General features: G+C 41.4%; 1 protein-coding gene and 1 long non-coding RNA gene across 10 annotated transcripts in view; one reads left to right on the forward strand and one right to left on the reverse strand.

The window, feature by feature from the left end:
* LOC125622783 (uncharacterized) overlaps nucleotides 1-22,600 on the forward strand; it is a 375,814-nt gene that overhangs the window by 284,136 nt on the left and 69,078 nt on the right. For all 4 annotated transcript variants that reach the window (XR_012665078.1, XR_007352799.2, XR_012665077.1 and 1 more), the window contains one exon: nucleotides 13,698-13,809. This is a non-coding gene — a long non-coding RNA (uncharacterized LOC125622783). The remainder of the gene's footprint in view (nucleotides 1-13,697; nucleotides 13,810-22,600) is intronic.
* Nucleotides 15,101-22,600, reverse strand: part of TMEM132B (transmembrane protein 132B) — a 421,597-nt gene continuing 414,097 nt past the window's right edge. For all 6 annotated transcript variants that reach the window (XM_075120021.1, XM_048821144.2, XM_075120018.1 and 3 more), the window contains 2 exons: nucleotides 21,653-21,844; nucleotides 15,101-20,089 (listed from right to left, as the gene is read on the reverse strand). In XM_075120021.1, the coding sequence (XP_074976122.1) occupies nucleotides 18,938-20,089; nucleotides 21,653-21,844 (1,344 nt within the window). In that variant the 3' untranslated portion in view covers nucleotides 15,101-18,937. The remainder of the gene's footprint in view (nucleotides 20,090-21,652; nucleotides 21,845-22,600) is intronic.

Raw genomic sequence — 22,600 nt, forward strand, 5'->3', positions numbered from 1 at the left:
TAAGATCACTTTAAATTTTCTAGCAATTCCAGAGATGCCGAAGTACAATCAGGGAACATGACAAGACATTAAGTGACAGAAATATTGAAAGGAAAAAATGGGGCTTGGGTATTAAAAAGAAAATAACAATATGCATTTGCTCTGGTCTACTGTTTTCCATCCAAGGATCTAACAGATTGATGAGCAAGCCTCCCCAGTCTTCAATGGGAGCAGAATCAGACCCTAGTGTGTGCAGAATGCTTTGACCCTGATATTATGATGTTGAGTTACTACTTTTAGTTCCACTGAGTGAGATTGTTGAAAGAGCCCAAGGCCAGATTTTCAAATGCTCAGCACCTGTGGTGCCTAAATGGGAGCTGAGCGCCTTGGAAAATCCGGCCATTGATTTCTTTGGAGCTACACGATGTACTAACTCAACAGGAGTTAACTCTGCCCCTGACCTTGGTGTTAACCCGTCTGTTCCTCAGCTTCTTGTAAATTGGGGATAGTGCTTACTTTAATGGGGCGTGCTGTGGCTTAATGAATGTTTGCAAAGTTGTAAGTCTTAGCACTCTGTGGTCATTTAAAAGGCATCATAGGCCACATATTGAAAGGCCATTCTCATAAGAGTCTTCCATAGCTGTTTGGGTATTGCTAGGAAGACACGATGACCTATCCAGAAATTGTGAAGTCACTTAAGACTGGATTTTCAAAGTTATTTAGATGCTTAAAGATGTGGATAGATGCCTAGTAGGATTATCAAACGAGTCTAGGACCTTACTCCTATTGATGGGAGTTAGGCACTTTTAGAAGCAGATAGATGCCTAAATATATTTGAAAAATCTGACCATTAGTTCCAACAGTACTCTAAATGACACTAGGTTAATTGATAGTCAGTAGAATTTCATTTTCTGGTTCAATCAGTTTTGAGTCAGAAATTTCTGTATATAACTAATTGAGGTTCCGCAGACTTTCTAACATTGCCAGTATCATGCATTCTGCCCTAAGGATTATCCTTTCCATCGCAAACACTGATGTGTAATGTATTACAAACTGTTCTCATCTCACAGAAGCAGTAGGGAGGTTTTGTCTCTGTTTTAGCCCTGGCTGCATGTTTATGTTCATTCATTCATTGTTCCTATTCTGTTTGCCTGACTCGCACTTTATTACAAGGACAAGTTATTACTGAGATAACACTCCTGTATCCTGGAGTAATAGTGTTCTTATATTTAGTCGGCTATCTCTCAAAGGATCAACAGGACAGTCTTTTGTAATTACAAGTAGAACTCTGAGTATATGGGCATTCAGGACAGATGTCACGTCTCAGATGCTTGGCATATTATTTATCCATGACATTAGGAATTAGGAACATAAGGGTTTGATGTCAAGATTACACAATGAGGTCTATATTCTAAAAACTAACAAGAGCATGGCCAGGTGCCATTAGTCTGTGCCTGCAAGCTTCGCTATAAAGATGTCCATATGTCCCAGCTTGTGCGTACATGTACACTTCCCGCTCCTGTGAACTATTACAGTGCTGCAACATTCTAGGTTCCGATCCTGCAGTGAGTTCTATATGAGTGCATCCTTTGCCCAGCCCCATTGAATTCAAGGGGCCTTCATCTGCAAACACAGTAGGGAAATGTTTAACTCCTAAACGGACTGTAGCCATGCATATTTCAAGGAAATTACAGGCACGTTTCTACTGATTGTAGGTTTTGCCAAACCTAAATTTTGGGCCTAAATCAACCTGTCAATGTCACTTTAGCTTGGAAAACACCACCACTGCATATGCCCAGCAGCTACATATTATCAACAGGTCATAAGTGTATTAGCACGCAGGAGGTACTGTGATACTTGGGACTGTAACAATGGATTAAGAACTACCTAGGTACATATTGACAAGATAGTCCAAAAAGTTTCCAAAGGAGCCATTATTGACTATTGTGTCAATGATGCATGAATGAAGGAGTCCCAAAATACAGCCTGCACTGGCATGATAGACCATAACTGCTCTGCGGTGTTATAGTCCATCATGTCAACACCACACAGATAAAAGACTTTTCTTCTTAAGGAAACTCCAAAAGAGGAATTGCATTAGTTTTGTAGCTGTTGTGCGCAAACAGCACTGCTTTGGCTAATGGGAAGAGGGGAAAATATTGTAGCTCTTTGCTTTTAAAATAAATTCTCTCTCAACCCTTGCAGCTATGGCATGTTTGTTTTTTTAAGAGTCCAGCTAAAGACAGTACCACCGCAAAATGCTTGATAGTTCAGGAAAGATTGTTGTAATGATTCTGGACAGCAACTGTCAGGGTTAAGAAAGTTATTTGTTCCATTGGTTTATGGAACTGGCTAGTAGTATTTTATTGTCAAATGGAATTAGTTTTATATCAAGAAGAGTGATTACTTGGGTTCACAGCATTTGAGATTAAACTTGATGATTTCATGTCCATTATTGATTTAGGCTTTAAATTCAGTGAAGTAGAGGGTTTATATTTTACTTAAGGGAATTTGATCACAGTAGATGTAATCTTCAATGGCTTCTGCAAATAAATTAGTAAAGTTGCTACCCCTTTTACAGTAGTTGAAGACAAGTGAAGGTGGAGATAAAAGACCCCTTATCCCAACTGAAATGGCATAAAAAGATTTAAAGAGACACTGGTTAAAAAAAAATACCACTTTGGATATGTTTTAGCACTTGAGACAGTGAAGCTCCACGGCTAGGTCAGATGTGGAAAAGTGGTCTCCCAGTGATATACCTCAGCCCAGCGCTCAGCAGTAAGGATTTGACCAGGGTATGTCTTCTCTCCTTGTGTCCTCTCCTAATAGCTAGATAGGTAGCTACCCTATGTAACCTTCTCTCCGGCCTTAAAATTGCACTGCGGGAAGACAGAAGGCAGCCCACCTCTAAGCTTGGTCTACAGTAGAAAATTGTCAGCTCAACTACATTGCTCAGGGTGTGAAAAATCCACCCCCCTGACTGGCATAGTTAAGCCAACCTAACCCCTGGTGTAGACCGTGCTAGGTCGATGGAAGAAGTCTTCTGTAGACCTAGCAACAGCCTCTCAGAGAGGTGGATCACCTACGCTGACGGGACAGCCCCACCTTTCGGCACAAGTAGAGTCGCTACGGAGGCGCAGCTGCAGTGGTATAGCTCTGTCACTGTAGCACTTCAAGTGTAGACAAGCCCCGAGTCTCACAGCAGGGCTGGGCTAAGGAAGCACCGTGCACAGGAGGCAGCGTAGTACTGCACTGTGACACGGAAATAAAGGATGGTGTCTGGAAAGCCACAAAAGCATCTTGAAATAGGGCAGCCCTTGGAAACACGGTGTGGAGAACCAATGAGTCAGAGCTGAGTGCTGCTGTCCTGGGATCTTCAGCCAAGGGAAGACCAATGGCGAGTGGACAGACAATGTGCTGCTCTCCTGGCACTGGTGTATGCCTGAAGAGGAAGGATAGAAAGCATTTCAAGGAGGCAGCAGTCAAAAATAGGCCACCCAGGGTCCCTGTCGCACCATCACCCAAAGGGGGAATAGGTATGGAAGACTACCCATGAACCTCTTCTCCACTAGCGTTAGCAGGAGCTGCACCAAGCCCTGTTTAGAGCAGGTGAAACTTTTTGGCTGAAACTTTTTTTTTCAAAAAATTCTGAAAAAGCCAATATGCTTTGTTTAGGCCTTTTCCAAATGAAATGCTTTCATTTTTCAATTGGAAATTACTTGTTTCTAAAGGTACTTAATTTTTTTAAAAAAAATAGCTCAAAAACTAAACAAACAAACTGTTTCATTTGACCCAAAATGAGATTTTCTTTCACTTTTTAATGCACTGAAACGTTTTCCTTTTGCGTCAACTGAAATGAAAAGCTAGTTTTAGAACAGCCAGCGGATGGAAAAATCGGTTATTTGCACAGCTCTGGTCCAGTGAGCGTGTGTGGGAGCTGCACAGCTCAGGCCACCATGAGCCTTCCTCCCCACTCCTCCTTCAAGTCCTTAACATTTCTAAACGTCGCTCTTCCGTAGTCCAAGTGTTAGCGCAATAGATGTACAAGCTGTCCGCTATTTTTAAATGTAATGCAACCATGGAGCTACTAAGATGGGAGCCACTCGGCTTTTATCATTTCCCCTTCCTCTTTCTTTCCCCCTCCACGTTGTGTTTGTATGTTGTCTACTTGTACTGGGAGTGGCTAAGTCATTATGCAAGGTAGCCTATTTCCCCTTGTTTTTTCCTACCCCCCCCCCCCCAGATGTTCTGGTTTAACTTGGATTTAAACTTGGAGAGTGGTCACTTTGGATGAGCTATTACCAGCAGGAGAGTGAGTTTGTGTGGGGTGGGGGGGGGGGGTGAGAACCTGGATTTGTGCTGGAAATGGCCCACCTTGATTGTCATGCACATTGTAGGGAGAGTGGTCACTTTGGATGAGCTATTACCAGCAGGATAGTGAGTTTGTGTGTGTGTGTTTTTTGGAGGGGGGTGAGAGAACCTGGATTTGTGCAGGAAATGGCCCAACTTGATTATCATGCACATTGTGTAGAGAGTTGTCACTTTGGATGGGCTATCACCAGCAGGAGAGTGAATTTGTGTGGGGGGGTGGAGGGTGAGAGAACCTGGATTTGTGCTGGAAATGGCCCAACTTGATGATCACTTTAGATAAGCTATTACCAGCAGGACAGTGGGCTGGGAGGAGGTATTGTTTCATATTCTCTGTGTGTATATAAAGTCTGCTGCAGTTTCCACGGTATGCATCCGATGAAGCGAGCTGTAGCTCACGAAAGCTCATGCTCAAATAAATTGGTTAGTCTCTAAGGTGCCACAAGTACTCCTTTTCTTTTTACTTGTACTATGTAGATTGCAAACTCCTTGGTCAGGGACCTCAGCTGAGATCCTCAAAGGTAGTTAGGTGCCTAAAGACCTTTAAGGATCTGGGCTTTTGTCTTCATACCATCTGTAAAGTGCCTGTCATTATATGGCAATAGTTAAGAAAACAAACCTTTGCTTGTGTGGGGGCCCTTACCCGTAGTGCAGGGCAGGAGGACACAAAACCCCTCTGCAATTGGCAATCCATTGACTGCTTTTGTTTTCAGAAATATGCACTAGGAAACAAAGCATCTGACGACAGCAGGGTCGTGTATAGTGAAGCTCTCCCTCATTTCAACACTGGGGAGCAAATGTTAAGGTTGTTCCCAGCATGTTCACCTGCTTCCATGTGTGCTGTATGTCTGTTGCACTGGAAATGATGCTGCACACCTTGCCCCCTGGGTGGCGTGTATTTGCGACCCCTTTTTCTCACCGTAGATTCCCTTGCCGGACAGAGAAAAGTGCATTGCACTATGCATTTGTGACCAATGGGGAAGTTCCTTTGTGGAATCATTTCATGCTGTTTTGTAACTTGATTGGCTTATTATGAACACTTTTTTCCCTGAGCGCGCACAGCTTGGAATGTCCAGACACCAACTGGTCTAAGGTGTGGGCGTGCGTATATGTTTACCCCCTACTGGCTGACTGATGGAATGTATAGCCCATAATTAGTAGCTTCCTTAGCTTATGAAGTCATGGTCTATTTCTGTGGTTCCAGGCTTTATCCTTGTTTGTGAAATAGCTAAAAGCATTGTTGCATGTATATCAGTGGCACACCATGGCTTTGTCAAGCTAAGTCTATGGTAAATAAGCAAAAACGTCTTCATTTTTGCCACTAATATTGAAAAACTGACATTCACCAAAAGGAAAGAGGCTTTTTTTCCCCACAAAGGCTGCCTCTGATCCAAAGGAGGAAGAAAAGGAAAAGGAGGCAGCGATGCAGGCAGGTGCATTGTTTTGTAACTAATCGAAGACATCAAATGAGATGGGAGTGGAAACTAAGAAGCTGTTGCCCCTGGCATGTTTTTTAACTAATTTTGGTTTTGGTTTTCAGTTTAGCTCACCTGTTCAGTGAACAGGTTCAGATTTACTGGGTCACTAAATTGTGACTACAATAGAAATGACAAGAGCATGTGTTTTCTAATTCACCTATTTGGAAAAGTGCACTTGAGCACCAAGAGGATTTTTTTCCCCCCTTCAGTAAGGAGGATAAAGCTGGCACTGCTCAGTATCTAACAAGCCTGGGGAAAATCAGTTTTCTGTAAAGTTACCTGTCTGAGAGACAGGCACCCAGCTTTGTATTCCTAATGTTACTTCTGGTGTCACAACCATTGGGTAAAATGTTCAAAAGTGCCTACATAATTTAGGAGCCCAAATTCCATTGACTTTAAGTGAGGCGTAGGCTCCTAAGTCACTTAGGTTCACATTTTAAAGGTATTTTGGTATTGCTGTGCTCAGTGTTGCGGTGCCTAACTGATTTAGGGGCCTTATTTTCATAATGGTTTAGGCACTTAGGAGCCTAAATGTCATTGACTGTTGATGGGATTTAGGCTCCTACATGCCTAAATTTCTTTTGGAAAATTTAGGCATCTAGGAGCCCCCCTCCCCCCCCCCGCATATACTTGGAGGGTTCTCTGAGCGTATCCTTCCTCTGTGGAAACATTTTTGCTTCCGTGGAAGAGGACCTAGAGCAGTTCAGTCGGGACAGCAATCTGTTGCATCTGTATTAAGAAAGATTAAAAACAGGCAGAAATGGCATCAAAGCACATAATTTTGAGGGGATTAAGAAATGTACTGTACTTTAAACAACTGAGCCTTGATACAGAAAGAGCAAGAAACATTTTTAATCTATCATCTGGCCTTTGCTATACAGACAGCTGCTTGGTGTCTCACTTCTGGAATACATGCTGCTGTTACTGAGCCAGAGTTGCCTGTCACTTAGACCTACTGTACTATGGAGCCCTCAGGTATCACCCGGCTCTGCGTGACATTCCTAGAGGAGCAGCATAATTGCTATTCCGGCACTGGGACTGTTCCTCTGTGGAAGGTATTTCCAGGAAGGATGTTAGAAAATGCTTCTTCCCATGAATAATCAAAGGTGTCCGTCATTCTCCTTCCAAGACACGCTGTACCTGTGTCACCTGCAATTGTAATTAATTCTAGTCCTGAGCTGTAACTAGGTTCAATATCCATTTGAACCCATAATGTAGAGTGTACTAGCGTATAGGGGCTAGCACAGGCCCCAGGCACTGGGGTGAATTTATTTTCATGGCAGAATCACGTAGCCTGGATAACCAGATTTACTGCTGTTTCTTTGAATTGTAAAATATGCAGGTAAGGTGAACTGAGCAAAACTCTAGAAATCTGTGCAGTGCTAGGCATGAGCGTTTCCTTTGTGTTCAGTCCCTGTGTGTTTTGTATTACAGTAGATCTTGCCAATGTGCTTTTTGTATCCTATTTTTGTCCAAAGAACTTAATATCTTTGTCTTGCTAGAAGAATTCAGTGGAGTTACATAGGAGTAACGGAGAGCAGGTCTGGCCCTGAGGGGGAAAAAAAGATTTGCTTTCAGCTCAAAGAATTTGCCCCTGGAAGTATGTGACCCTGTGTCTGTCCATCCATCTATTTTGAGTAGTGATGAGGAAACTCCATGCATCTTATGGATGGTTTGGCAAGCAAGGATCATGGTCAGCAGAAAACCATTTAAAAAGAGATCACTGGAATGCCTTTTTCCTGTCTTCTCATCGCACATCACCTCTATTCCACACACTGCTCTCAGCTCAGCTGACCTACTGTGGGTCAGGCAAACCATAGTGCTAAATACTACTTCATTAAAGTTTGCTGACTCATCTCAGAAGATACTCATGTCCCTGTACTATGTGAGGTCACCAGAAGGACTGAGTAGTGGGGGGGAGGGTAGATGTTTGTGGGTCATACAGAGCCAGATCCACGACTAATGTAACTTGGCATAGCTCCATTCAAGTCAGAGAAGCAATGCTGATTTACATCAGCTGGGCAGCTTTGTGTGAGTGTGTGTGTGTGTTTTACCCTCTCTGTCTTCAAGTTCCCAGTCTGGGGAAACCAGCCTGTTAAAACAGGTAAATGCTTATTCATTTTTAAAGCCTTTCCAAGTAATGTGTTGAAAGGTTCAGAGTACTTGCATAAAGTAATCTTGAAATTCTGACATTTTAAATGACAGAATTTAGTCAGAAGGCAGCATGCATACACTTTTAAGAACTGTTAATGATGGATTGTTGGTTTTAATCAAGTCCATTAATCTGGTTGGTTTACAATACAGCTATACAGATACAATATGGATAATATTTACAGATAAAAATTTCCTTCATACATTGTTCAGCACATACTATACCCAAAACACCTGAGTCATAAGTTGGGTAGATCTCATTTTAAAAAAAAATATTCATGATATAAGCAACCAAGGAACTAAATAATCAGATATAGTAGCAAAAGAGGGCACAGTCTGATACCTGCAGGATGTACAATCGTCAGTCGAGTCTTAGTTTTTTCCACGGCAAACAATTTCAGTTGTCCTTTTTAAAAATCAAGCTTAGTTTAAAATGGATTCAGTTGTCTTAAAGATGAGAAAGTGGGTGTAGGGCATAGGCACGTGAACTCGGGGGGGGGGGGGGGGTGCTGCTCTGCTCCCAGTCCCACATGCGGGCTCCCAGCCCTGCACCCACCCTGCCCCACACCTGGGGTCTCAGCTGATGGCCCCATGCCCAGGATTCCGGTCCTGGCCCCGTGCCCCGCCCCCAGCTGTGGCCCCAGTCTCGGCCCCCTTACCCCTGTCTGGGTCCCCCTCTCCCAGAGACATGGGCCTGCTCCCAGCTTGGGGGGAGGGTGGATAAGGGTAAGGGGGCTGGCTTTCAGCATCCCCACTGTTAAGTGTTCCAGGACCACTGGTTTAGGGTTATATTAAACTTAGGCTTGTTGAGAAAAGTCTGAGTAAAACACCTATGCATCCAATGAAGTGAGCTGTAGCTCACGAAAGCTTATGCTCAAATAAATTGGTTCGTCTCTACGGTGCCACAAGTCCTCCTTTTCTTTTTGCGGATACAGACTAACACGGCTGGTACTTTGACACCTTCTGTTATTATCTAAGTGTAAAACCCTCTCTCGGGCACATAACACTTCTGTGTTTACTAGTGAGGAGTTGTATTTTTTTTTTCTATGCTGGCACAATCTTTTCCCGGGGTTTTGTATATCTGCATTCTCTCCTCTTGCTTGAATGGCAGATGACCTTACAGATAGATCCCTGTGGAAGCCTTGTCTACTGTTGCACTTCAAATATGATCCAGCAGGTGGTGCCATCGCATGGTTTTCAGCCTGGCAGAAAGCACAGGCAGTCCCAAAGTGTCTCATTAGATCCCTGTTGTTAGCAGGTGGTCTGCCAACCTCTTTTCAACATACCTTCCACTGCTAGTAAGACTGGAAATAGGGTGAGACTGAGCTGAACTCTTTCCAAATCGTGGCTTGCCCTTAAAAATCAGGACAGCTCATAAACCTTATCTCTAGCCAGGCAGCAGCATCCCTTCTGCTGAAGAGTGACAGAAAATCCCTTATGTTCCCAGCATCTACTGACACGAGGCACTAAATGCCTAGAATCAACATTAATCCCAGCTTGATTTGCTGGTGATAATGTGTTTGCTAATTTCAAATAATAACAAAGGGCAACCCTCAAAGTGCAAACCCACACTGCAGCCTTAAGCCACCCTCTCTCTCAGTAATGAGGCAAATCAAAACCCAGCTCAAATTCTGGTACACAAATGTATGCTTTGTGCACGCTGTTTGTTCCCTGAAGCTGATGCACTGAAGAGAGATTTCTCACTGGGTGTGCATTGGTGTCCTGAAATCTCCAGAAGTCATGTCTGTAAATGAAATGGGTACTTTCAGCTCACTGTGGGGTTTTTTTCCTTATTAAAATGATTCAGAAAAATAACTGAATCTGTTCTGCTGACTCACAGCCCCTCTTTACCCATAGCTGGTGGCAACCTGGCCTTTGTCAAATTGATGGGCAAAGTTGTGTATGTTAGTGCATAATTGTCTCTTCTGGGGCATTTCGTCGTTCAGTGAATCCTCTGACACCGGCTACTGCCAGTGAGAGGAAACCAGACTAGATGGGCCATTAGTCCCAAGTCTCCTGTCCAGATATATGCGCAAACCCTTGATTTCATAGTAAGCTTTGAGTGTAAAGTACTTTGACAGTGCTCCCTTGCTGAGTAAGTTTTCATATAACAATACTCAAGTCCAAAACTACTTGCATGTGAAAACAAGACCAAAGTGGCAGGTGAACTTTCAAGGTGACTCGATGCCCCTGGTGCCTGTGTTCTCCCCTGCAGTATGAAGGCCTGGGAAAGGAAGCCCCTAGGGCACAGAGCAGGTCTTCCACCATGTCTGCACAGCATGGCGCATACCACTGCCACGCAGCAGAGAAATCCATACAAATAACACTGCACCCCAAAGTCACCTCCGCCTGGAAAGGCTGCATCACGGCCACATGCACCTGGTCCACAAACGTGGAGAAGGGGAAAGGATGGAGATCAGAGTGACCCTGTAGGCTGGCAGCCAGCCACAGAGAACACTTGCTGGCACCCTGTGGATGCTATCCGTGCAAAAGACTTGCTCAGCCTTCCTCTCAAGCCCTGTCGTGAGCAGAGGCAACCCAGCAAGCCCCTTGGCTGTGCAGCCAGTGGCTCCCAGGGTGAGGCTGTGTTCTGTGACATCTCCAGGGTGGACCACTGACCCCAGAGGGTTATTTAATGCTGCTCCTCTGGTGTTGGGGCTGTGCAGACACTGGAAAAGCTGCAGAATTGCTGTTCCCTGACTCTTCCCTGCTACCCCGGCCCATCCATCACATGGGAAGAGGTGGGGTGGGGGGTTGAAGAGCTGGAGGGTGGCAGGGGGAGAACATTTTACAGGTGTGGTTCCCCTCCGCTTCCTTTTTCCTGTGGAGCAAAGTCTGCCACCCTCCAGTAATAGCTCACTCAGTATCAAAACCAGTCGGCCTATTCCTGGAGTAAGGCATTACTCAAGGTGAAGAAAGGTGGCAGAATCTGGCCCTGCACCTACTGTGGCCCATTCCATTAATAATGGCATTATCCTCGGTTATCTGTTCGATTTAGGTCCTAATCCAAAGGCCACTGAAGCCAATGGAAAGATTCCCATTAACTCCTGTGGGTTTTGGATCACGTCCATAGCCTTGGTACTACTGCCTAACCCCATCTGCAGGGTATAAACTTCCCTGCCTTCAGTAAGCTTCTCTGGGAAAGGAGCCCTATAGTCTGCCTATAAAAATGAGTTACTGGGGGATTTTCAGCATCAGAGGATATCACCGAACACATTTTATCTCAATCACAGGTGATGCTATTAGAAAGATGTTAATCATGCTGTGGAATACACTGCATATCATGTCCTTAAATCACCTATAACACATACATCACCCAGTGAAAGTACATCTACACAGAGAAGCATAGAATCTAGCCTTGTTTACTGTAGTTGACTTTAATATAGGCACCTTCACCCAAGTCACAAAATCCAAGGGGAGAAGTTAACAAGGTCATAACTAGAATCAGACAAACACAATTTCTCTTCTTCATTCCATCCCTGGGAAAACCACCATCACCATCACTTGGATTTTGGCTCTGGCCTTTCACTGTATTCCAAAATTGAATTAAATTGTAGAAATAGAACACACTGTTAAACCAGCTATTGGAAATAAAATAAAGCATGCTGTCAAAATTAATTTGCCATTGAAGGCGGAATATTTTAGCTCTGAAATTAATGGTTCATTTATAGACTATGATGCATTAAATGGCATCTGTTTATACAGTATCTGTTATACATTTTGAATATTTTAAAACGTGTTGATTCATAATGGATAATAATGTCATCTTGCACTTATCACAAGTGTTGTTCATTTTGGAATCTCAACATGCTTTAAAAAAAATTAACAAATTCATGCCTCACTCTCCCCCCCCACCCTTCAAATAATTTATTCACAATGGATGAAATTCAGTACAAGACCTAGGCACTACTGAATTCCACTTCAGTACTTCTCTGAGGTCTTAGGTGGGAATAAGTGATGGTTAAGTGGGAAGCTTTGGGTTAGACCTGTGCACGCTCTTTGTGTTAATGACTTATGCAAACTCCACGGCATGGATCACCTTTCGAGTACAGTTTGCAATGTGCATTTTAATGGATTTGTTTTCATTATTTTGCCAGTCTAAATGTCCATCAAAATAAAGAGGCAAAAGCAGCAGTTTCACTCTACAAAATGCAAACACTGAAAAATAAAAGTAGTGCCCAGTGTATTGAAAAGCAGTTAGCCAATGAATGACTACAGGAGTAGAGTGCATTTGAACATCCTAATACTATATAACTTCAAATATTGCGCCCCCCCCCCCCCACTCAGGGGCATCAGACTCAACTAATACAACCGTCGCTATTGCCTCCGGGGTCAGTTATTGGCTAAAAGGGAATGAACAGAGTCTACTTTATGGATAAAAAAAATATTTTGGTCCCATTGAAGTCAATGGCAAATCTCCCATTGATTTCAATGGGGGCAAGATTTCACGCTACCTCTCTATCGCGGGTTTTCTGTAGCACCCGTCACCACGGTGTCTGAACACAGGAAGTAACTGAGGTTGCAGCATGTTTAGGGAAAATGTATACTAAAGGAATGAAATCGAGGCCCTGATAAAGTCAGTAGGAATTTTGCCTTTTACTTCAGTTAGATCAAGATTTCAACCATACAGAGCACATATATACGGTATAAACTAGCCCCCTGCGTTGAAAAAACGTGGTCCTCGGGCCAACAATATTCTTATGGCATTTCGTATGCTACCCTCCTTAGCATTGTTCTAATCTGCAGGGTCAAAATTGTCCATTACTGACTTCAACTCTAGTCAGTGGGGTAAATCTTAAGCTCCTTACTCAGGATCAAATTCCCACTGAGAGTCCCATTCAGAGTTTGGCTCGTTATGTGACTAAGGACTGTAGCGTGTGGCCTAGCATGTATCATATGTAATAAGTACTGAAATGCCTATATGTGCGATTGGCAAGGCAGACGCTGGAATTAGAATGCCTGTGCTCTGTACCGATATCATCATCCATACATATGTGGCCCAAGGGTGGGTAATACTAATTTTCACCTAAAGTCAGACAACTAAATGATTCTCACAGAAAATCATTTTCCTCCCTTTAAGTTTTAGTTAAACTGCCCCTGTGTATCAACAAGACAACTGAATTATTTTGCCTACAATCATTAAAAATTATGTTTTGGTGCCAAATGGACTCTTTGGATAAAAATTTATATTCTGAGTTTAAAAGATAATGTAACTTCTTGGGCACCCAGAAATTTACAAATTGTCACTTCATTTTCACAAAGCAAAAACTCAACGTTTCATAAATATTATATAACACAATATGTCACCCTTACATAAACACAAAGCACCACTTCTCGTTCTATTTGCTGCAGGCTAGACGGTGCTACTGATTGAAAATAGCAGGGTTTGGTTTTGTGTAATATGAAGACACATCAAGCTATTCAGGCCTCAGATCTGATCAGTAATTATCTATCCTTTTTCCAGAATCATGCAGCCCTTGTTCAGTCCTGTCTTGGTCACAATTCCTGGTAACACCAGTGGGAGTTTCAGCTGCATCAGGACTTTACGATTTGTCCTATTTAACTTCTGACAAATATCACCCTGCAGATCTTTCTGCTGTCAAACTAACGGCTCAGGGTTTTTTCCAGACACAACATCAATTGAAAACCAGACCCTAACTGGACCCTACTTGTCATCCAGTTGTTTATTGATCCATGCCATTTTTTTTCATTTGTACATAGGACTGAAAGGGACCCCCAGGTCATCGAGTCACTCTTCTCCTGCTATCACGTGCAACTCCATCATGTAGTTAAGGCATCCCATAAAGATCATCTTTGGTATGTACTTGGAGAGGTAAGTTGATTTTTATCATTTGATTGTAGGGCTGTATTTATGGGCAATGTAACTGTAGATTCTGGAGTCAGACACAAGAATTTTTTCTATGTATAAAGGTCCATGTTCTGATACACTAACTTGCACTGAGTAGAACCCGACAACATGAGTTGTCTCCTTGTTTAGGAAGATGCTACTCAATGTCAGACCCCAAAGTAATTCCCCATAAATACCATTCAGGACAATATGTCACTTCTGAAAATTTCTCCTTTACTACTGCTGTGATTTTCAATGCGGATGATGGGAGTTACGTATCCAAAATCCATTAAAACTCAGCATCCGGCCTCTTTGAAGCTCCCAGCTTATATCCCAGGCAGATAAATACATCCCTTACTGTCAGATAAATTTAATTAAATTAGCAATAAAGGTCTTTTTAGTAAAGAAAGCAATAGCAATGGATCCTCTTAGGGCAAACGCAGTTTACCCTTTGGCACCCTTTGGCATTGGTGGCTGCCAGTTTGTGCATTGGGGACCTAAATCTATTCCTATTGAGATCGATGAGAGAAGGATGGGACCACATATGTAACTCTGATTTCAGTTACTGTATTGACTATGGGAGGCAGGATTGTCTTGTGCTTAAAGGTAGCATACTGGCCTACAGGAGATCTGCATTATGTTTTGGACTTTGCTGTGGACCTTGGGCAAGTCACATAAGCCACCTGTCTCTGGTCCCCATCTCTAAAATGGGGCTAATAATCTACCTCAATGGTGGGTTGTGAGGATAATTAATAGGAGATACTTAGATACTATCCTCACGTGCACCCCAAGAATCCTATAAATACATAAAATAATTATTCTAGATTCACACCAGCATAGTAGAAAGAAGAATCTAGCCCATAATTTGCATTGGGAAATGTAAAAGACCTGCGGGTTCATCTTAAACCCACTTCCCAAAACTACAAGCATATTTCACACAACTATAGGAGCGTTCTTACTAAAACTGGAACCTTGACTGATGTGCACCATTCACAGATAATTTGCAGGGGCTAAAATACAAACTATCACTACCATTTTCCCAGTGCCTCAGTATGGAAACAATGGGCTGGACTGGCATATCATACATCGGACTGTATGAAACATTTGTATCAAGACCTGAAAATCCACTCTGATGTGGGCACTGGGTGCCCAAGGAGTGAAACCCCACATGGTTTTGGTTTGCCAAAATAGTGCATGCAATTCCCTAGCCCATCACACCACACATACACATGGCTCATCAACTTCATTTTTGTGTGATTAAAATAGGAGACTCAAATTGAAGAATCACATGAGCAATCTGTTTATTTCTATGTTAGGGTTCACGGGTTTCACAATGTCACTCAAGTGCGTCTTTGCTGGAGAGTGAAGTGTTATTTCTGAACTCTGTCCTATAGAAAATGAACAACTTTTAAAAATGGCACATTTAATGATGTAAACTGAGGCTTGAATAACTTAATCGGTACACAAATTACACAGTTATAAAAGTCATCTGTCATTGTCTTAACTTACAGTGTATTTTGTACAGGTTTCATTATGTTATACATCTAAGACTTACCATACTCTATAAATATTTTGGGCATGATGAATATACATATTCAGTATTGTAGATTCAGTAGTTAGTGTATGCATTTCACTATGTACTATACAGTGTATTTCAATGTAGTGTATACAATATGTATTTCAGAAAAGAGCATATTGTCTATGAATATTTGGTATCCCATTTATGAAGCACTCTACGTTGAAATACAGATTGTATCCCATTATATACTGTTTTTACTGAATCATATGGCTGGAAGATTTGCTTCTTCATTCCCCAATAAGAACTAAGGAAGAGCAGCTAGTACCATTATGAAGCTGTATCATTCTACAGCAAGAGGAGTAGGGGGACCTGTTTTCCCACATTTGTATTTAAATCAGGAAGTGTGCATAGACAAGCCATATGGAGCTAGTCTATAATGTCCAAATGAAATATAATAGTTCTGCACAGTTGGAAATGAACTCTTTCTTCAGTATTCTCCATGGGCCAGATCTTCAGCTGGTGGAGCTAACCACTCAGTGATTTACGGTAGCCAAGAGTCTGGCACTTTACAGTTCTAAAGTTGCTAAGAATCAACATATTCAGTGAATCCTCCCTTGTATTGATAGTTTGCGGGGAAGGGGTGCGGGTGGGGGACAAAAACACCGTCCATACAACCTATTTCCTTTTCTTTATGTAGAACAGTATGCACCACAAATACAAGTTGTGTATTCTGTATGGAGCCATAGGAGTTTCCTATCTCGGCAGCTACTGAAACTTCATAGTTGTGGACATAGCAATCTATTATTATTATTAGAGGTTTTCTTAGCGAGACCAGGTGGGTTTTAGTCATTTGATGTTTCTTGATATATAATCTGCCTCCAAATGCCATTCCTTCCTTTGGTTAATAATTAGCCTTAGAAATATTTATTTGATGTTCTTTCATTTGGTCTGCAAATAATGTTCATTTTACAGGAGTGGTACTTTTACACCTGTCTAGATCCAGCGTAACTCGACTGTTTTTAATGGTGTCACTCTGCATTTACACCGCCGCAACTGCGGGGATACTTTGGACGTTCTCATTTTCTCTCTTTGCTTTTTTATTCTTTGGCCTTGTGCATTTTTATTTATTGTCACTTTCTATTTCTGAACTTTCATGTACCATGTTAGATCTTTTAAAGTTTAACTATAATATATTTTTGTACTTCCAGAGCATTTTCCATCTTTACCAGATTCTATGTATTGGTGTGGCATGCTAAATTCTGGTTTCCATTTTTTTGTTTTTGTTTGTTGAGTTTTTGTTAACTACTATAGTTCTTTTACTTATCTTTTTAACTGTTTGTATTTTGTAACTGGCGACCAGACTTAACATCCAGGTGGACTTGCTGTGTGTGATTCCTGCATAGAACAAAGATCAAGGCTCTAAAACCAAACAGATCCTGTACTGGAGAGTGGGTTGGCCTAAGTGAAATTCTTTCTCAGATCAGCTAGCAGGCGTGCTAGACTATAAATTCCTCTTATATTCTCTGTATTTTCCACTTAATCGTTTATTTTATATGTGCACACAATGGAACACCAGCATGGAAATATGTGCACTCTACTTTTAGTGATCCTTGTCTCACAGCTACATAACTTCTAATGTGAAACACACAAAAATTACCATTTTGCTCTTTTCAAATCTTGTTCTTAGAGAGAAGACTTTCAGTATAAACAATGTGGTTTCTGACTCTTGTCCAACGTTAACATACTGGTCCCGAATCAGCAAAGTACTTAAGTCACTTTGGGATCAATGGGACTTAAGATATGCTTAAGTACTTTGTTGAATATGGATGGACTCTAAGCAGTTTGCTGAACTGAGTGGATAACTACTTACGCATTAGCAAAATGCAGAAAAATCTGGAGGAGCTGAATTTTATGATTTTCTGGTTTTATTAATCAGGTTCAAAATAGCAATCAAGACTTCTCTAGCAATCTTTGCTCAGCTAGAAAAGGAGAGACTATATGTTAAATATCTTGAGCATTAGTTTACTAAGATATGTGGTACGTCTGAGCTCACACTAAAGTGCTATTATGTTCATTATTTTGGGAGAGTTGGGGGATGTGAGGCAGCTGTGTTTGGATCAGCTGTCAATTACATTTTCTCATGATGGGCCCAATGTACTGTTTTTGCTTCTCTTAGACATTTCATACATAAAGATTTCTTTGCTACAATTTTCAACACATTTCAATCGTACTTCAATGTAAAAATGAATATAATGTTTGTGGAATGGAAGCTTTTTGAATCTCCAGCATTCCTGTCAAATTTGGGAATAGCCATTATATAACTGTGCCCGGTATTTTCTTTTGTTATGGAGCTTGTTGAAAAAGGTTTTTTTCTGTACCAGACATATGATTAGAGATGGCTTTTAGACAGGGCCTGTGTGCACCAGCCATTGTAGATGGATGTCTGCATAGTGCTAAACTGCAGTGTGTGTGTGTGTATGTGTATATATATATATATGTGTGTGTGTGTATATATATATAATTTAGTACAGTGTAATACCAGTTTCAAGTCTTTGCTTATTTCCCAGGCAATTTGCTTCCTGTTCAGTGCATTTCAATACTACGTTTGCATTTATTGTGAAAGTAACATATGTTGCCCACAAAGAATTTCCATAAGTGTTGTTGTTTCATGAGAGGCATTTTGCTTTAAAGTGTGTTCTGCTTTGTTTCAAGTTATTTTTCATATTGTCAATGGCAAAAATAAACCCAGGACTGCTTCTTGATTTTTATTTTCCAGGGTTTATTGTTGTATATACAGTTCCCTGTAAAGAAATACAACCCTTTTCCAGTGTGAGATTTCTAATACGTTTCTACATTTCAAATATTAAAGATTTGCATGGGAAGGAGAAAGATAATCAGTGATGAAGAGGTATCCTTTAGAGCTGATGCACATGAATAGAAAACCTGAATAAGTGTAAATATACTGTGGAACACTTTGGTAAACCAAAAAAAAAAAATCTCCAAAGAAAATATTTAATGTTCTCTAAATCAAACCATCTTCCTAAACAATACAGATAAGAAATTAACCACATGTGGGTGTTTGTATCTGTAAAAAATGAGAATACTTGGCTGCATGGCTCATAGGCAAATAAAATTGGACAGATTCATTCAGATCTCTTTTGAAGTAAGCCTAGGCTCAGGCTGTATGCAAGAAATATCCACTGTGCTTTACAAAGGATGACTAGAAAAATCAACCCCAAAAATCCCTTGTTTTCTGAATCACTGTTTATCATGAGTTGACAGACAAATGTAGTCTCCTCTGAGTCTGAGCATAATTGTATTAGCATTTAGCTAGTACCAGGCCGTATATGAAAACAGCCATCATGTGCGACACCTCCAACACCTACATGTAGCTGTTTCAGGGACACATCCTGGTTTATAGTGAAACAGGATTAACTCAGCCAGCCTCTTGTACCCACTCAATGATGTGCAGTTATCCTCTTGGGACGTCCAAAAGTTAGACTCCTTTGTAACCTCCTATTGCTGACTGGACTGACTGCTCCACTATCCATAAAACAGAAGGCATAAAGGTGAATACAAACATAAGAAAGTATTTTACATATTGTCTTGCAGTCTTTCCATATAGTCTCTAAGTTCCTTGGAATCGCCAAGATTCATATCTTGACATACCCATTTAATATTATCGTCACTGTCAAATAGAATTGAATTGGTGTAAGGACCTCCATCCTCTGGCAGTATTGTGGTATATGAAGTGAACTTGACCCGCTTCCGTTTTGGCCCAGAAGGATTTATAGGTTCACTTTTAACTTCTTTCTCACAAGCATACTCACAAGATCTGAGGATCTGATTATGGAGAGTCTTCTGCGAGCTACCATTAAGGAGAAAGTTGCTTTCTTCAAACTGCATCCCTCTGTCAATCATGGTAGTGCACTCCTCTGAGGGGAGTGAAATGTCAACTGGGTTTTCCAAGAGTTCAATCTCATTTCCAAGCCAGACCCAGTCATGAGAATGTGGGATGTTGCCTTGCTCACTCACAGCAAACCTTTTGTGTCTATACTTCCAAGCAAATGCCGCGCAGTTAATTAAGAAGACCAAAATTGCTAGGCAGAAAACACACAGCAGGGCATACATGCCAATCTCCAAATCAGTTAACCCTCTAGAAGTCAACGCAAGGTCATTGGGATTATTTTGCCCTCGTACCTCTACTTGGGTAGGAAAACTTGTGAAAGCCGTTGGGTTATTCTGGAGGCCATCCTCATGAGCCTTTTTCTCATCAATGGGAGACTTGGAAGTTGTGCTTTTGTTGGCATTGTCTTCATGATTAATAAAGGTTCCATGTTTGGCCCATTCTTGCACTGTCCTCTCCTGTTCTGCCGTCTTCTCTATAGCATTGTTCAGATGGTGGTTAAACTCTCTATCTACATCATCAATGTCGTTGGTCCTTCCTTTGTGGTCTGAATCTTTCTGACCCAATTTCACTTTGATATTTCCTTTCCCAACAGCCAGAATGCTCTTTCGCTTCGTCTTCTGGCAAGGTTCACTGATCACCATTTCTGTTTTAATCAGGGGTCCTTGCCCATCACCCTCTGCAACTACCAGAGGCCACTTTGACTGAAGGTTTTGCTGGGCAGATACCACCATCTCATCCAGTGAAGTGATGGTGACAGAAAAATCCTTGGAATCATAAATATCTAAAGGTGTCACAGAGCCATCACTGAACAAAATCCAAGCACTGACTATGGCTTCCTATAAGAGGGAAAGGGGAGAAATAATAGTTTGAAAGTTAAGACACCATGTTTTAGGGTTTTGAGAGCTTACACTTACTTGATGCCAGTGATATAAATACACTGTATCGCTTTGTTTATGTGTGGTTTTTGTTTTGTTTTTACAAAGATGCTTCAACTCAGCTTCTGGTTTTGTGTGCTGTATTCCATTTAGATATTCATCTTATTTGCAGGTGCACTCTAATGTGCTTGCAAAACGATGCACACAAGTATTTCTGGGTATAAAGTGAGAAGTCACTTTTTCAACATCAAAAGCCCATTGATGAAAATTCTCAGATTTCCAAAATCATGATTTTTAATACATTTAGAAAAATGTCATATAACAAGGGACATTTTGAAAATGCTCCTTGGCTTTAACCCTATGTGTAATATAATGCACTTTAGGTGTGGTGTTCATGCTCGTTTATTTAAACAGAATGCATTATGAACCAGATTTGAATGAAATATTTCAGTTTCAATCGTAGTATTTCTAAGTAGGCAATGGCATGTGCAAGGGATAGAAATGACTGTAGTTCCCTTTGGACACCACAGAAACACTGACAAACATGTGCTGCTGCTTATATTTTGAGGATAGTTTGATCAAACGCAACGTTTTTCACAGCAGCATTAATCATGCTACACATAACAGTTGCACATGACGTACCTCACTATCAAAACATAACTGCTTTGAATAATCTTGCCCGCTTCTGTGGGACCAGATTCTGCCACTCTCTCTCACATACTGAGTTATACACCCTACTTCTTTCATAGTTTCATTTTCACTCTTGGGACTACTTACAGAATAAAGTGAGCATAAAGAAGGCTGAATCTCATCCAAATGAATGGGCCTGATCTTGCAAAACTGTACTACTAAAGTCTGTAGCTCACGAAAGCTCATGCTCAAATAAATCTGTTAGTCTCTAAGGTGCCACACGTACGCCTTTTCTTTTTGCGAACGCAGACTAACACAGCTGCTACGCTGAAATTAGTCTGCCTAGGGGCTGCAGGGGTTGAACCCATAGAAGGTACTCAAAACCCTCAGAAGATTTCAGCCATGTAAATCAGCGAAATGTTCATATTGAGCTAAGAGCTTCCTGTGGCTATACTGGCCCAAATCGAGGGGGAACAAGGTATAAGGATGGGAATCTTGCTCCTCGCTAGTTAACCAGGATCCTTCCATAGCACACTTGGGAAGTACACATGCCCACTGCAATGACATGCACCTCTTCCCCAATGGGGTGTGGTCCTCTGGAAGGAGGTGTATACTCAGCCACCTACCATGAGCAACATGCATTGCTAGGAATCTTGGACTAGATACATGGCCAACCTGTTACACATGTGGTGAGGGTCTTTGGGAGGGAGTAGGCCAGCAATGAGTAAGCTACGACAGGGAACTGTGTCTTAAGCTGCATGAGACATCCTGCTTTTCAACCAGGCATACGTTATACATGCTGCATAGCTATACAGGAGGCTTTCTCCTGGCATTCTACAAAACACCGTACACAAACCAATTAATTATAATTATCAATACTATTTTGGAGCATACCTGTTTTGGGGTATGAAGAATATCGCAAGCAGATGCTGTGGAAACAATAGCTCTCTTATTTCCTTTGTTTATTTGTAATGACAGGGACAAGCCTGTTACCAGTTGTACCCCTAGGTCTGTGATTGTTACGCGGTCATCTAGCACGATCACTGTCTTCTCAGCCAAGATGGAATCGGAGAGAGGCGACAGCACCTTCAAAAAGCAAGTATGCCGCCTTGTTTTAAACAAGTGACTCAATGTTATAAAACAAAGTAACTAGATTTTCTGTTCAGTTCAGTGTTTGTTGCATTCATTATAAGCTATAATTGATGTTTCCCAAAACGTTACACCCATTTCCCATTTAATTACTATATATACCCAAAATAGTTCTATTAAACATGTCATTGTTTTTAAATTACAGCCTCATCCCTGAGCAGTATGGTACAGAGTGGAGATTAATGAACTAAACTGAATTTATTTGATTTTTTAAAAATATATAGTTACATTTACAATTTCTGTAAAAGCTCTAATTAATATAATTACATTGCTGGCTACTGAATAATACTGATACTGTAATTTGACAGAGAAATACAGAGTCTACTGGCCTCAGAATATACTACCTGTAAGAGCTCAGCTGGGCTGATCTCTAAAAAGACAGAGTACCAGATTGCCAGAGGTACTTAGGTGCTTAAAGATGCTAGTGGGGTTGACAAAAGGGCCTACGTGAATTAGGCACTTAACACCTATTGACTTTCAATGGGAGTTAGTTACCTAACCTGCTTAGGTGCTCTTCTAAATCCCAGTTGGTGCCGATCTTCACCTGTAGGTGCCTAAATACCTTTGGAAATCTAGCCCAAGGATGTTGACTCCACTGCCTATGAAGTCAGTGGGAGTCTTTCTATTCACTGAGTGTTGGTTCATGCCCAAATGTCACTATCCTTTTATTTTAGTTCCAAAATATAAACTTTG

This window comes from Caretta caretta, chromosome 15, assembly GCF_965140235.1.
Source record: "Caretta caretta isolate rCarCar2 chromosome 15, rCarCar1.hap1, whole genome shotgun sequence".
In the NCBI taxonomy this organism is placed as follows: domain Eukaryota; kingdom Metazoa; phylum Chordata; order Testudines; family Cheloniidae; genus Caretta; species Caretta caretta.